The following is a 15,630-nucleotide window of genomic DNA, read 5'->3' as shown; positions in this document are numbered from 1 at the left end:
AGAATCCTCCCTATCTTTACATGAACCCATTATGTAGGTCCATGTCCAGAATCAGATATAAAGATGCATAAGTTCTAATGAGATCACTCCATGTAATTTGTTATTGTTCTGTGGTAGATAGAAAATGTATATGTGGATGATATTGTAATCATAGAATCATAGAGTTGGAAGGGGCCACCAGGGTCATCTAGTCCAATTCCCTGCACAATGCAGGACATTCACAACTACCTCCCCCCTGCACCCCCAGTGACCCATGCCCAGAATATAGCCAAAAAAAAACCCCTCCAGGATCCTTGGCCAGTCTGGCCTGGAGGAAAATTGTTTCCTTACCCCAAAGTGGCAATTGGTGTTACCCTGGACATGTAAGAAAGGACCACAAAAGTTAAACATTGATGCAGCCCTGTCTGCCCTCCCTCTGATGATCTGCCTCAGTTCACAGAATCAGCATTGCTGTCAGATGGCCATCCCAAGAAGGAGAGCCTAGCTAGACAGGAGTTTCAGGCTCGGTTGTCATCAGTATGCAAATGACACCCAACCTTATCTGTTGGTGGATGGGTGCCCCGTCCCAGAAAATCTGGCCAAGTGTCTGGAGCCTGCGGTGGGATGTTTGAAAAATAGCCGCCTCCTAAAATGTTTTAATGCTGACGTTATTTTGTACTGTTGTTGGAAGCCACCCTGAGCCCGGCTGGGCCAGGGGAGGGCGGAGTACAAATAAAATAAATAAATAATCCAAATATTGATAACTTTGCTTCAGACTTACACTTTTTTGTGTCTGAAAAAACTTCCTTTTGAGACTGAAGCAATATTCAGATAATGGCTTGGATCCACTGGGTGGTTTTCACGACCACAGGCGATTTCCATCTGCAGAGCATGACTTACTCACTTCCCACTGCAGCCAGAATGGCAACTGAAATGTTGTCCACGGGGGACAAAAGACACCCCACACACACCAGGAGTAGTATGAGGGGGTTAGAGGAGGTCCGTTTTGGGAAATTCTTCTGGTGAATGCAAGCCAAGGACCTAGTGGCATAGCCTCATCCAGAGAGAGGCATCTATCCTGCCCTGTTCCTCAATATCACATCCAGGAGTAACATGTCTGTATAACACCAGCTTTCCTGCTATGTTAAGAATATTGGTCATAATAGAGATGGTTTATACTGGGTTTGTAGACTTTAGAAATGGCTGCACATTGGAACATGACAGTAGAGTGTCATACCCATGTGGTCTGAGTGTATATATTTTTAAAATATTGGATAAATATCTTCTGGATGTATGGGGCAGTTTCCTGGAATGATTCTTTCAGTATCTGCAGACCCTCGAGTCCGATGCTTCAGCTGCACATTGTGGCATCAGCAGAGATACAGACGTGTGGTGGGAGCCTTTGGTTACTGTGGGAATCGCCGCCTTGCCCCCGCCATAAGATAAAAAGCTTCTGAACACAAGCCCCATGTTGTGCTCTCTGCCAAGTCAGCTGCTTCCACATGGGAGAGATGGTTTTGTTCCAGGCGAGTCAGGTGACGGAGGTTCAGGAAGCCTGTGGGCAGTGAAAACACATGCTCTGAGGAATTCCTGGCCAAGGACCAGCAAGGCTTCTGGGAAGCCTTGAGGTGGCTGGGATTTGAATAATACTTGCCTGGGAAAGTGTCTGTCAGAGGGGAGCACAGGACAAAATGTTCTGTAGGGTGAAGACGCGCAATACATCCCTGTCCGGGGCGGGGGGGGGGGTATTATTTGACCTTTGGCTGAAATGGAACTCGAAGCCCACGTTCTGTTGACAGACAGATCCCAGGAAAAGGAAGCATCAAACTGCAATGTACTGGTTTAAGTGTGTTGCTGAGAACCGGACAACCGTAGACTTCCACCTCCCCATATTCTGGGGTAAATAACTGTCTCAACAGCCCAGTTCTATGAACACAGCACCTCCCAGAATGCAGCCCTGAGTACAGTTGGGTGGGACTTAGGACTTGCCTATGTAGGGGTACGAGCGCCAAGATAAATGTTTGACTTCATACTGGCATTAGGCGATTAACCCTAGCGCCGCTGCCAAGCTCTCATCCCTCTAATGATGGCCCTACAGCACAGCATCCTAAAGCCCATGATGGTGGTTCCAGAGGGATAAATTGGCAACCAGCTGTATGGCTTTTATTATGACAGTGTTAGGGGTTAGTGTTTACATACAATCATGGGAACCGCTCAGTCGGCTCTGATCTGCCTACCTGATCAAAAATTGCCCTGACACATACACCACTATTAACATTGCTATGCTCATTTGTATTTCAAATGGATAAAGAACAGCCAGTGGACTGAGAGACCCTGTCCTTCAGTGTTACTCCTCTGAGGATGCCGGCCACAGCTGCTGGCGAAATGTCAGGAAAGAAAATACCAAGGCCACGGTCACACAGCCCAGATAACCTACAAGAACTGATGAATAGCCAGTGGGTACAATAAAGGCCATTTCCAGATTTTCTTGTGCATCTTGAGCATCAGTGACCCCCTCCCCCAGGGATATATTTCTTCAGCTAGCACACTCCTGGGTCATTCGTATCATTCAAGAGTTATATGCAATTATGTTCAGGCAATGTGGTACAGTCAAGCATGTTTAAGTCCCATTGATTTCTGTGGGAGAACTAAACATACTTAAATCAGTGGGGCTTTAAATAATAGTAACATTGTGCCTTATAGATTTCTCTCTCTCTCTCTCTCTCTCTCTCTCTCTCTCTCTCTCTCTCTCTCTCTCTCTCTCTCTCTCTCTCTCTCTCTCTCTCTCTCTCCCTCCCTTCCTTCCTTCCTTCCTTCCTTCCTTCCTTCCTTCCTTCCTTCCTTCCTTCCTTCCTTCCTTCCTTCCTTCCTTCATTTTTAACACAGTCTTATATTTTCCTGGACTTTGGTTGGAGACACCCCTGTGTACTGAGGTAGAGCAAGACTGCCAATATATTTTAAATAAACCTATATTTATATAATCATTATATTTTACATGAACTAAACAAGCCTCTGCTCAAACTGTTAACTAGCGTTAGCATGATTATGGCAATAATTAGCGAATCTCTGAAGAAAATGCTGCTTAGTTTGGCCCGAGTGCACTCTTGAAAGTTAATGAAGCTCTTATTTCCCTAGAAAGTAGCCAAGGTTCATAGGTTGCAGTTTTAGTGAAATGCAGAGATCTAAAATGTCGTCTTGAATATTTTAGTGGCCTTTGCATCGTAGGAAATAAAACTTTAAATTTACATTGCCTCAAAAATTACTTTCATGTTAAGTTACAGTTATTTGATTTTGTACTTACAGTCTTGAAAACATATAAATTGAAGTAGATAAGTTTGAAATACTTTAAATGCATGATGTCTAATAAGATGCAACTTGCATAGTAAAGACAGTTCACAAAGAATATGTATTCCCCCCTCTTGACAGAAAATACCAAAGGAATTAGAGGGGTTCTAAAGGTCAGAGACCTGCCAATGTTCCAGAAAAAAAATATTTTTGCAATCAGCTAAAATCAAAGTGCAGTTCCTTATCTAAGATTTGTTTGAAGTTTTTTTTTAATTAACTAAAGCTCTGAAAAAAATTTCCAGTCTAATATTGAAAAGAACCATCAATGAACATTTAACCTGATCCAACGGATTCGGTATGTGTATAGGTATGTATAGCTTGACTTCTGGCAGTTGGGAAGGATGCTCCATGCACACAACCTCACTATATAGGCACTGCATTCCCTGGCATAAAGAAAATGGGGGCAGCTGCCCCTGCTTGAACAGAACCTTTGCACGATCACCAGGTTTCAAGGAGTATTTGACTGTGGCCAGAATGCTTGGCATAGAAATTTACAGGAAAACTATCCATTACAAAAGACAGAACAGCTGAGTGAGCCCGAATTATATTCAATTCTTTACGAAACCTGGCAGGAAAGACCCCTTTCTCTTTTTTTCTCACAGTTCATTCCTGAACCTGGGGGCTGAATGGGCTTAGGAGGCACCCAGACCCCTACGCCAGCATCCATGCCACTTGCGCCATGCAAACTGGCACGGACAACAGCATAGTGCCACTTGCGCCGGCCCCCAGGACTACTGCAGCAGCATGGCCCTTGGACACCAGCTCACCCTCCTGCCGGCATCCTGCCAGCACAAGTGCTCACGCCAGCATCCTGGGAGGCGTTCCTGGGGCATTCTGCGGGATGGAGCTGCTGGTAGGCAGCTTCCTAACCCCTTCTAGGCCCCGAACACCCCCCTCCGCAGCTGTGGTGCTGCGCCAGCTTTTTGTTGGCACAGCATCATTGTTCTCTATGGGGCTATTTTACCCATTTTTGATAAAAGCCCTATTTCAGCCTTCCAGTGGCCGGGTAACCTCTTTAGAGGCGCAGTGGCGGTACTTCGGCCAAGCCATCCCCGGCTGCTGCAGGGCTCAGGAATGAGCTGTCAGTGTTTTAATTGACAACATTCTATGTAATGTTCATTATCCTCATTAACCGGCAAGCTTAATAACAAAATACTTGCTGCTTGTTCACCTCTGTTTGCAGATTTAAAACACTCTCTCCATCATTTAGCATATGGAACCATATAATTTTCCATTCCTGTGTCAGCGTGTCTCCTCCTGCCATCGCTTCCCCCTTATTTTCATACTGCTACTGAAACTTCTTGCAGTTTTTGTGACCTCTTCCTGCACAAAGGTAAACATAGTTGAATAGTTTTCTTTTGACCAACCAGTCAGATGCATGAGTTGAGAATGGATTGTTTCATTCTGTGGACTTCCAGCTGGGTGGAGATAGGTTGCACAGGCAGACAAAAGGAGGAGAAGTAGGCGGTCGGTCCCTCCTGTTCTTCTGGCCTGCAATACTGGTGCTCCTTGACTCATTACCTTATATGGAAGAACAGGTTATTCGCAGGGACATCTCTCAACAGCAGGAGACCCTTCTAAAACTGTTGCAGTCCTTGGGCTTCAAGGGATCTCTGCTTAGCATGACACTAAATATTGAATGAAAACATGATCCCATTTTGCAAATCTTGTGTTGTTGGTAGGCCATCTTGCAAGAATGCGTAGCAGTTGTGCGCACCTCGCAATCTGCTAAGCTGAATGCAGCCCTCCAGGAGCTTCATAAAGCATCTGTGTTTCTTTCCTGTCTGGGACTGTAAAAAACAGGGAGGTTGTCAAATATCTGGTGGGCCATAGGTAGTGTTGGTGGGCTGCATGTGTCTTAATGGCTCACAGGTTGTGTAGGCCTGGCTTATAATTTTTTTTCCGGGATATAGGAGTTGTCGAGACTTGTGTGTATGTGTTAAGTGCTGTCAAGTTGTTTCTGATTTATGGTGACCCTAGGAATTAATTTCCTCCAAATCATCCTATCATTAACAACTTTACTCAGATCGTTCAAACTGAGGGCCGTGGCTTCCTTTGTAGAGCCAATCCATCTCATGGTGGGCCTTCCTTTTTTCCTGCTTTCTTTGGGTTGAGACTGAATCGGCTGAATTCCTCCTGAAGCGGGGGGTGGGGGGGGCGGAGAATCATAGTTATGTCCATAGTTATCCATTACCAAGAATTAATTTCCGGAAAGGGGAAAGGCAGTCTACCCTTTGCCTAGAGACTGGCTGACTTGTAATTAATGTGGAGCAGATTCAAACATACTCTGCTCAAATGAGCTATTATTCAAATTAAAGTATCACAAGAGGTCTCTGTAACAGATTATGCATTCAGTAAGCACAAATGAGTTGTTTGTATGCTCTAAACACCCAGGCACACCAATAAGTACAAAACAATTAGCTTGCTGGATTTGATATCCATAGCAGTCAACAAGGTGCCTCTGGGGACTTACAAACAACGCATGAAGGTAGCGCTTTTGGAAGATCTCCAGACATTTTAAACAGCACACTGTGGCGATTCAGAAGTGCAAGGAAAGGCTGAACACGGGAGAAAGCAGTTTTTATGAAACTGGCTGAGTCCCGGGTTGCGAATGGGACATGTGGCCTCTGGTATGAAAAGGATCGGGCGGCGGGGGGGGGGGGGGAATCCATTAGCTTCCGGGAGCCAAAACTGAAAGCTGACCAGAAGAAAGTAGATTACTTTGAAATGTGGTGTTGGAGGAGAGTGCTGTGGGCTACCAAAAAGACAAAAAAAGTGGGTTCTAGATCAAATCAAGCCCGAACTGACCCTAAACCCTCAAATGACTAAACTGAGGCTATTGGACACATTATGAGAAGACAAGAGTCACTGGAAAAGACAATAATGTTCAGAAAAATGGAAGGCAGCAGGAAAAGAGGAAGACCCAACATAAGATAGATTGACTCTATAGAGGAAGCCACTGCCCTCAGTTTGCAAGACCTGAGCAACGCTGTTTATGAAAGGACATTTTGGAGGACATCAATTCATAGGGTCGCCATAAGTCGGAAGCAACTTGACGGCACTTAACACTCACACAACTCTGCTTAGGATAGCATGGCAAAACATCTAGAATCTGTAGTACTGTGGAATATTGTGAGGTTTGTTGCATTAGTAACTGGAAACTGAATACACATTCCAAACCACAGTGCACGTAGAATCAAAATTTCTAAGCTGTACTAAGTAGCCCCCCATTTGTGTGTTTGTCTTACACCCTTTTGTATATGTTACATGCAGCTGACTTTTTAATGGTTAAATGACAATTGTATATTGTTACTAGATTCTGACTTTAAATTAACCCTTTCCTTTTCTTATGCATGGAAATTCTTTGCTATATCAACTTTTCCGTAACCATTTTCAAAACATAAAATATGTGTTCTTTCTTGTTCTTCCTATACTTCTCTTGGGTGTTAAACTCACTGGTGAAGGGAGTGGAATGTGGAGTTAGGTGTGGAAGTCAGGATCATGGAAGAAGTGGGGCTAGGAAGGTAGAAAGTGTGGGAATGGGGGTCTGAATCAGAGATCGACAGTAGAATTTCTCTGTGGTTTGGAGGGAAGATCTTTGTAGGACATTTGGACTGATAAAAATCAGCAGACTACTTTGGGGCCTATGGGTATCAGTGGTCATGTGCTTTAGAATCGCAGATGTTATTTTGCTAACCAAAGGTTGTGGGGTGCATGGTGTGACCCAGCAGGAACAGGCATCAGCAAACGTAGAAGTTATGACCTGTTTCGTGGGACTTACCACACAACAGTGCCACCCTGTTCTGCTTGGGAGCTTTCCAGGAGCATTTGGATAGCCACTGCTAGGGGAAATAGTGCTTTTCTAGAGGCAGCTTTGGGCTGCGATCTTCAACCAGCCTGCTTAAAATTCAAGTAAATGATGCTTAAGCTGCCCAGCTGTGTGTGCTGGATTACAGTCTGATTCAGAGAGGCAGTTATAATAGTTTTCTGTCCTTTCTGTCAGAGGTGCTGGAGCCAGGAGGACTGAGGAAGTGCCATTGCCTTTTTGTTCCTGAGACCCCCCTCCCCCTCTAAAGAAAACACATTAAAGATTTTTCCCAAAAGTGTGTGCTATGTCATTCTGCTTTTATTTTCCCCAACACTACCCACCCACCCTCCACTGTTACTGTGCTTGCTTTTAAACAAACTCATATCTTTCCGCTTAAAAAAAAAACAAAACCTGGCTGAGAAAGAGCTCAGAGCTTTGAAAGGTGCTTCTGTTCCAAACGATTTTGTTTTGCATTTGGGAACTGTCATGGAGCAGTGGTTAACTACCAGACAGTGTGCCCGCCGTTGCCTGGCATCATTGCCTGGTATCGTTGCCTGGTAACATCATGCTATCACTGTAGCATTTGGCTTTGAGTCAGTGTCTAATGAAAATAGTTAGACATGGTGACTTACATTTAAAGAAATCAGTGACTGTGTCCAGTTGCATACAAAACTGCTTTCTTTCTTTCTTTCTTTCTTTCTTTCTTTCTTTCTTTCTTTCTTTCTTTCTTTCTTTCTTTCTTTCTTTCTTTCTTTCTTTCTTTCTTTCTTTCTTTCTTTCTTTCTTTCTGTAGATAGGTGAAAAAAATTAGGCTTGTTTGCCCAGTACACTTACAGTGCATTCCTAAGGAGAGTTACTCCAGTCGAAACCCATTGAAATGAATGGGCGTAGACTGGAGTAACTCTCCTTAGGAATGCACTGCTAGACTTCATCTAAATATGAAATAACTGGGTATGTTTGTTGATTGGAAGATATTGGAGGAGTTTCTTTTTACCCAGATATACCATAATAAGGTAGGAAAGGAAGAGTTATCTTTCCAGTATTGCTTTCTGTATTCAGTCTTCTTTTCGATAGCTAGATATGTCTTGCCATGTTTTAGATCTCAATCACATATCTTATCTCTCTCTTTTTTTCCCATTCATTTTTTGATGATGAAACTTAATCAGTTGGTGAATGGTTCCAGATACAGCACAGTCTGCTGGAAAAGAAAAGAAGTGGGGGGAAAACATGAATATTTTGACAATTTGGAGATTTTTTTCATGGTTTTTAAATATAAAAAACTTTAAAGGCATTAAAAATTGTCTGGAGCTTTTAGGTGCTCTGAAGGCAGAGAAGGAAATGTTTGAAGCTGGAGAAGTAGAGCCCAGACACCTTTAAAACATAAGGCAACAGGATTGAGGTTAATGAAGGGAAACAGTTTGGAAGACATAAGGAGGATTGGGTCCCAGGAATCTGTTCTGCTAGCAAAGGTTCTTTCCTTTGGCAGAAGGAGACAAGATACTCCAAGTATCTTGTGTCAGGGAAAGCCTCTACTAGCAGATCAAATACACGGGATCCACCCCAGAGATCCTTAGAATCCAAAAATGAGCCCCTGCCCCGCTCTTACAAGACACTTACCTTTTCACTGTGGGCAAATTTCTGTCAAACATATGGGCACTCAGAGTGCCAACACAACAGTTGCTAGTGTAAATGCAGATTGTTTTTCGGCTGGGGCTACAATGACCTTGTGTGGAAAGCAGGATGGAGAATTGGAACAGGAGCCTGTGAGAGGCCTTTTCTGCCAACCAAAGGGACCTACACAGCCTCCCTTGTTTTTTGGGGAATCTTGGTTTGTTTTAGACTATAAACCTTCCCCTCAGTTACCAGGTGTTCTGAAGGCTTGAGGTTTACCGCTGTGCGGTGAGTTTTATGGTGCACAAGGAGATGGTGGAGATCACTGAGGTAGGCTTAGTATATAAACAACAAAGATTTCCATATATCAGGCTGCTGTTTAAAGGCAGGAGAGCAGAACCGACAGTACAATAGGCTGATATACTGATTCATTCATCAAACATGGAGTGCATGTCTATGAGCGCTGAGGAGAGAGAAGACTCCCTCTCTGCCGTCTTTTCTTGCTGCACGCTGTTGCTTTAAGCACTTCCCTTACACCCTTGCTTCGATTCTGAAAGTTAGCCAAGCTGGGACTAAAAGCGCTTAAAGCAATGGAGCAAAAACAAGGTAAGGTGGGAAGGCCAGAAGCCATGGAGGGCTCCTTACAAGGAAGAATGCAGAAACCTCACAAAACCGTGGACCCTTCCGTGCCCAGAATGGTAAGGCCGCAGCACGTCATCCTGCCTGGACTGGCATTTCAGCATCTGCTTCTGGGAAGATACTATAGGTGGCAGACAGTTGGCAGCGCAGCTGGTGCCGCACTGCAGGCAGCATGCTCAGGGCACCGCACAAAGAGGATGCCCTTTGCGTGGCCCTTAGCATCCACCTGGAGAGCTTCCGGAAATACTTTAATGAGTGTATGAATCTGGCTGTTGGAGGCAAGGAGGAGGGAGAATGTTCCTTCTGAATGTGCCCCAAATTGCCCGCAGAGGCTAAGGTATTGGATATGAGATCTTTGCATCTGGGCATTCTACTTTTTTGCCTGTAATTATTTGGGAGAGCTGTTTTAATAATCTGCTAGCAACACTATTGAAAAGGGGACTTCTATTACCCAGCAAAGAGTTAAAAAAATGGAAATTGTATTATTCATATGTGTTGTAAAATATGTAAAAATAGAATTGAAAAGGCTTAGATAGAAATCTAAGCTGGAAAAGTAAATAGGAGAAATTAATGATTATAAATAAGTTAGCATTACTGTTAAAATCAGATTAGAATTTAGTAAGGCAAGTTTTACTATGTAATTGCAAAGTACTAATACTGTGAGAATGGACGAATAAACAAAATGTAGCATGTTTAATTTAAAAAGCTAGAATATTACAACTTGTGTGTGTGTGTGTGTGAGAGAGAGAGAGAGAAGTGCCGTCAAGTCGTTTCCGACTCATGCCGACCCTATGAATCAATGTCCTCCAAAGTGTCCTATCCTTAACAGCCTTGCTCAGATCTTGCAAATTGAGGGCCGTGGCTTCCTTTATAGAGTCAATTCATCTCTTGTTGGGTCTTCCTCTGTTCCTGCTGCTTTCAGCTTTTTCTAGCATGATTGTCTTTTCCAGTGTCTCTTGTCTTCTCATTACAACTTAGGGAAGATATTAAAATGGAAACAAAACTTATATGCTCACCCAGAAATTGCTTGTTTTTTAAAAAAATATTTTACATTTTATGTTTGTATTGTCATGTTGTTATGTTCTTTATGTTTGTATTTTTATGGCTATAAAATAAAAACTTTCAGAAAGGTAACTGCTGTTGCAACAATAGCTGGAACTGCATAAAGGCACCTTATTATCATTACTGTGAGCTGCTATTGACCCTGTAGTGGCCGCTACATTTTACTGGGCTATATTTGAATAGAGGCACGAGGTCTCTTTAAAGTTGTTTGCTGCTATTGAATTTATTGGGCTCTGCTTAAATAAAAGAAATAAGGTCACTTGTAATTTGTGGCTGTTATTACTGGACTATACTTCAAGGAAGACACAGGGCCAATTTAAAATTGACTTGCTTCTATTGACCTTCTTGACTTTATTTTAGCTTTGAACAGAGCATGAGACCACTTTACAGTTTTCTGTTATTACTGGGTTATACTTAAACAATTTTTCTCTGTAGGTTATTATTGATATTGTTAGTACTACTGATGCTAGTTCTTAGTTATATGTTCAAGAGTAGTGTTGGTTGGATGGAATTTATATATTAAAATACTAGTAGGAATAGGGTTTATTCATTGTAGGAAGTTGTAATTGTTGAGTAAGAAAATGAGGTTGTTATTATAGGTATTTCTAACCAGTGCAAATTATTGGAATGTGATTTTTGCTTAGTCTGCACAGTGTTTGAGTAAGGTTTTTTTTACCTCCTTCCAGCTTGAGTAAGGCTATAATTTGAACATTTATTTTATTTATACCCTGCCTTTTCCCAGCCAAGTCAGGCTCAGGGCAGCTTCCAACATAGACTAAGAAGGTGAGAAAGAGTCTTAATATTTAAAGTAAGGTTGATTTCTGGACATACAAAAGTGAAATAAAAAGTGTATGTCAAGCACAAAATATACAGTGAGGGGAAAAAAGTATTTGATCCCCTGCTGAATTTGCCCGTTTGCCCTCTGATGAAGAAATGACCAGTCCATAATTTTAATGGTAGGTTTATTGTAGCTGTGAGAGACAGAATAACAACAGGAAAAACCCCAGAAACCCAGAAGACAAAAGTCAGAGATTGATGTGCATTATAATGAGTGAAATTAGTATTTGATCCCCTATCAACCAGCCAGATTAGGGTTAGGGTTAGGGTTCTGCTGTCGACAGAAGCAATCAATCCATCAGATTCCAAACTAGCCACCATGACCAAGACCAAAGAGCTGTCCAAGGATGTCAGGGACAAGATTGTAGACCTGCACAAGGCTGGACTGGGCTACAAGACTATTGCCAAGCAGCTTGGTGAGAAGGTGACAACCCTAACCCTAACTGTCAACCTCCCTCGGTCTGGGGCTCCATGCAAGATCTCATCTCGTGGAGTTGCAGTGATCATGAGAACAGTGATGAAGCAGCCCAGAACTACAGGGGATCAAATACTTTTTTCCCTCACTGTATGAGCAACTAGATATACTAGCGTGGTGTAGTGGTTAAGAGCAGTGGTGTAGTGGTTAAACCAGCATGGTATAGTGGTTCAGAGTGGTGGTTTGGTGGACTCTAATCTGGAGAACCAGACTTGATTCCCCACTCCTCCACATGAGCGGTGGACGCTAATCTGGTGAACTGGGTTGGTTTCCCCACTCCTCCACATGAAGCCAGCTGAGTGACCTTGGGCTAATCACACTCTCTCAGCCCCACCTACCTCACAGGGTGTCTGTTGTGGGGAGGGGAAGGGAAGGTGATTGTAAGCCAGTTTGATTCTTCCTTAAGTGGGAGAGAAAGTCGGCATATTAAAACCAACACTTCTTCTTCTAAAAAGAAAAAGGAGGATAATGGTATTCCTACAATAGAGGCTATACAGAGGTCATTCCAAATTGTATGTATAAAAAGTGAAATAAAAATGGTCAAGGAACTAAAAAGAAGAAGATATCATCAGTAAGGTGGAAGAAGTTGAAAAGAAATTATATCACAGACTTCATGATCTGGAAACTAAGCTACAGACTGTTAAAAACAAGCTTAAAACAACCTGAGCCACAGTAGAAGAACTGAAGGAAAATAATATAAAGATTGTAAACAAGACTGAAAAATTAGAAAAAGTTTTGGAGCCCATTCCTGAAGAGGCGGATTAAGCTCCTTTGGAACCAGCATAAGAACATAAGAAAGGCCCTGCTGGATCAGACCAAGGCCCATCAAGTCCAGCAGTCTGTTCACACAGTGGCCAACCAGGTGCCTTTAGGAAGCCACAAACAAGACGTGTGCAGCAGCACCATCCTGCCTGTGTTCCACCGCACCCAAAATAATAGGCATGCTCCTCTGATACTAGAGAGAATAGGTATGCAGCGTGACTAGTATCCATTCTAACTAACAGCCATGAATACCCCTCTCCTCCATGAATATGTCCACTCCCCTCTTAAAGCCCTCCAAGCTGGCAGCCATCACCACATCCTGGGGCAGGGAGTTCCACAATTTAACTATGTGTTGTGTGAAGAAATACTTCCTTTGATCAGTTTTGAATCTCACCCTCCAGCTTCATCAGATGACCCCCCATTCTAGCATTATGAGAGGGAGAGAAAAGCTTCTTCCTGTCCACTCTCCAAACCATGCATAATTTTATAGACCTCTATCATGTCTCCCCTTAACCAATAATGTGTGTACTAAACAAATTATTGGTGTGGATCTCACTTCACCCAGCATGCTTTTGTGTGCAGGTGGTAAGAGGGAAGCCACTGGCTGCTTAGGGGAAACAGGGAAACAAACTATCGCCTTTATCTGCCTTGACAGATACCACGCCAACTCTTTGGATACGCAGTGCATCACTATGATTAGATTATTGCTTTGTTTGGAGTCCAGAGCATTAGGAGCAATCGTGCTTGGATGCAAGTTTTATTCAGTACGGCTTACTCCCAGGAAAGGGTTCTTGGTGGCTCAGCAGTCTGCTACAAGCTGATTCCACTGTTGCCTCTGCAGCATATGAGACACACGTGGCCCATGTCATATTTGCCTGTAGTGTGGCACAGTAGCATGTTACCGTACAAACCAGGTTCTCTCTGAAAGTGGAGGGGGGGGCAAATTATTGGAACATCCGCTAAATTTTGTGAATGAAGTATCGCACAAAATTTGCCATTTTCCCCTATCAGCAGGGCTTGTGCCGGTGATGTTACCATCCACATTGGAGGAGGCAGTTCTGTTGTCATGCTCCATCCACCACATTTGGTGTGAGAACTGAAGAGTTGAGCAACTTTTTCTTTGGCTGTTGCTGGCTTCTGTCATGAGTATCTCTACAGCGCAATCCTATCTCTACTGTGCCCTGTGATACCACATGATATATTTTCATCTTCTTTGAAGCCTACAGAATTTCAGTTTCCTGTGTATGGAAGACTTGCATTTAGACTTGCCTGTATGTAAGGAGGTCTTCATTGGCTTGGCTCTTCTTCAAACCCTAGTTTATTGTAAGGTGAGGCCGCTTGTCTCATGGAGGATTTTCTCGCTTTTGAACATTGTGCCCTGAAGGTGTGTGTGTGTGCTCTTTCCTGCAGCCAGAGTGGTGTAGTACTTAAGAGTCGCGGACTCTACTCTGGAGAACCGTGTTTGATTCCCCACTCCTCCACATGAGCGACGGATTCTAATCTGGAGAACCACGTTTGATTCCCCACTCCTACACCTGAAGCCAGCTGGGTGACACAGCTCTCTCAGCCCCACCTACCTCACAAGGTGTCTGTTGTGGGGAGAGGAAGGGAAGGTGATTGTGAGGCCATTTGATTCTCCTTCAAAGGTAGAGCAAGTCAGCATAGAAAAACCAACGCTGCTTCTTCAAGGATAGAGTTTACTTCCCATCTGTCTGGTCTGTCTATAGAGCAAGTCCGTGAGATGAGCTGAATGCTTCACAGTGCGTTTTTAGCCAGGGTTTTAGCCAGCATAAAGAAGGTAAAACAAGGAAGCAGGGGATCAGAGCTTCAGAGCTCCCTGCAACTCATAGATTACAAAGCGAACAGAGATTTGAAAAGAGTTTACAATAAGGGATTTGCTCTGAGAAGACACTGCAAACATCTGGCCCAGGAGAACCCTTCCATTCTAAATGTTAAAATGTCGTCATTCATTTACCTAAATGGGGAGGGGAAATGAGTGAAGAGGGTGGCAAATAAACAGTGTTATTGCAAAAATGGCTTCCTCGGTATTTCCATATTTGTACAATGTATTTATCCCTGCAGTTATAGGAAGTCCCAGTGACGGGGTGTCTACGTAGCCTATGACAAAAGGCGGACAGAGCATAAATCAGCAATTATTCTTCAGAATTAAAATCATTTCATTTTTTGGTTTTAGGCGCAGACACAGATGATGTATTTGTTTGGTTATTGACTCCCTTGCCTACTAGCAAGCTTCTTTGGATAAAGCAAATGCATTTGTCAATAAGAGAGGGTGTGTATGTGTGTGTGGGTATTAAAAGTTCTGGCTTTACGGAAATATCCTTCTTGGATCTGAGTCAGTCAGATTGTGCACCAAGAATAGGCATTTGGGTCACGTCACCAGCATGCTGCGGCTGCCTTGATGGGGCATTTCTACTTACATTTTATCTATCCTTTGCTTTTTCCCCCAGTTGTAACTCTTGTTTCCACATATGCCTGTTGGGGGCCTGCTTTTACATGAACAAGTTTGCTCTTTCCATTGTTGTTGTTGTTTTCCCACCTGCCTCCATTTGTCTTGCAGCGGGATCTCGGGCTTCTTACACGAGCCAGCACAGCCACCTGGGTTCCGAGCTGAGGGGGCTGCAGTCCCCTGAACACCACATAGACCCTATTTATGAAGACCGGGTCTATCAGAAGCCCCCTATGAGGAGCCTCAGCCAGAGTCAGGGGGACCCTCTTCAACCAGCACACACGGGCACCTACCGCACGAGCACAGGTAGGTGGAGATTACCCGCCATTTCTTTCCCTTGCTGGGGCAAGTACGTTATTTTAAGCCCCCCGTTTCTGGATTTCATTGGATCTATTGGAAAACATAACTGAATTCACCGTTAGTCGATTGTGCAAACTACTGACGCAGCAAACACTTCGAAAGAGTTTATGCATTTTCCTGTATTTTACTTCTATTAACTTTTTTGCACTCTTACATTTTTCTTTTGAGCAAAATGTACGATGGCTCTCAGAAGAGGTGTTTTTGCTAAAGACGTGCAAGTTAAAAAAGGGCAGGGAAATATTTTCTGGTGAGGTTCATGGGCATTTACCATAGGATAGTTTAATT

The 15,630-nt window shown here is 43.4% G+C and overlaps 1 protein-coding gene across 1 annotated transcript in view; it reads left to right on the top strand.

Moving 5' to 3' along the window:
- CTNND2 (catenin delta 2) overlaps positions 1 to 15,630 on the top strand; it is a 509,931-nt gene that overhangs the window by 215,386 nt on the left and 278,915 nt on the right. The window contains exon 7 of the mRNA XM_056854116.1: positions 15,097 to 15,291. Within this exon, the coding sequence (XP_056710094.1) occupies positions 15,097 to 15,291 (195 nt within the window). The remainder of the gene's footprint in view (positions 1 to 15,096; positions 15,292 to 15,630) is intronic.

This window comes from Euleptes europaea, chromosome 8 (genome assembly GCF_029931775.1).
Source record: "Euleptes europaea isolate rEulEur1 chromosome 8, rEulEur1.hap1, whole genome shotgun sequence".
NCBI classification, from domain to species: Eukaryota; Metazoa; Chordata; class Lepidosauria; order Squamata; family Sphaerodactylidae; genus Euleptes; species Euleptes europaea.
This window is presented reverse-complemented; position numbering and strand designations above follow the sequence as displayed.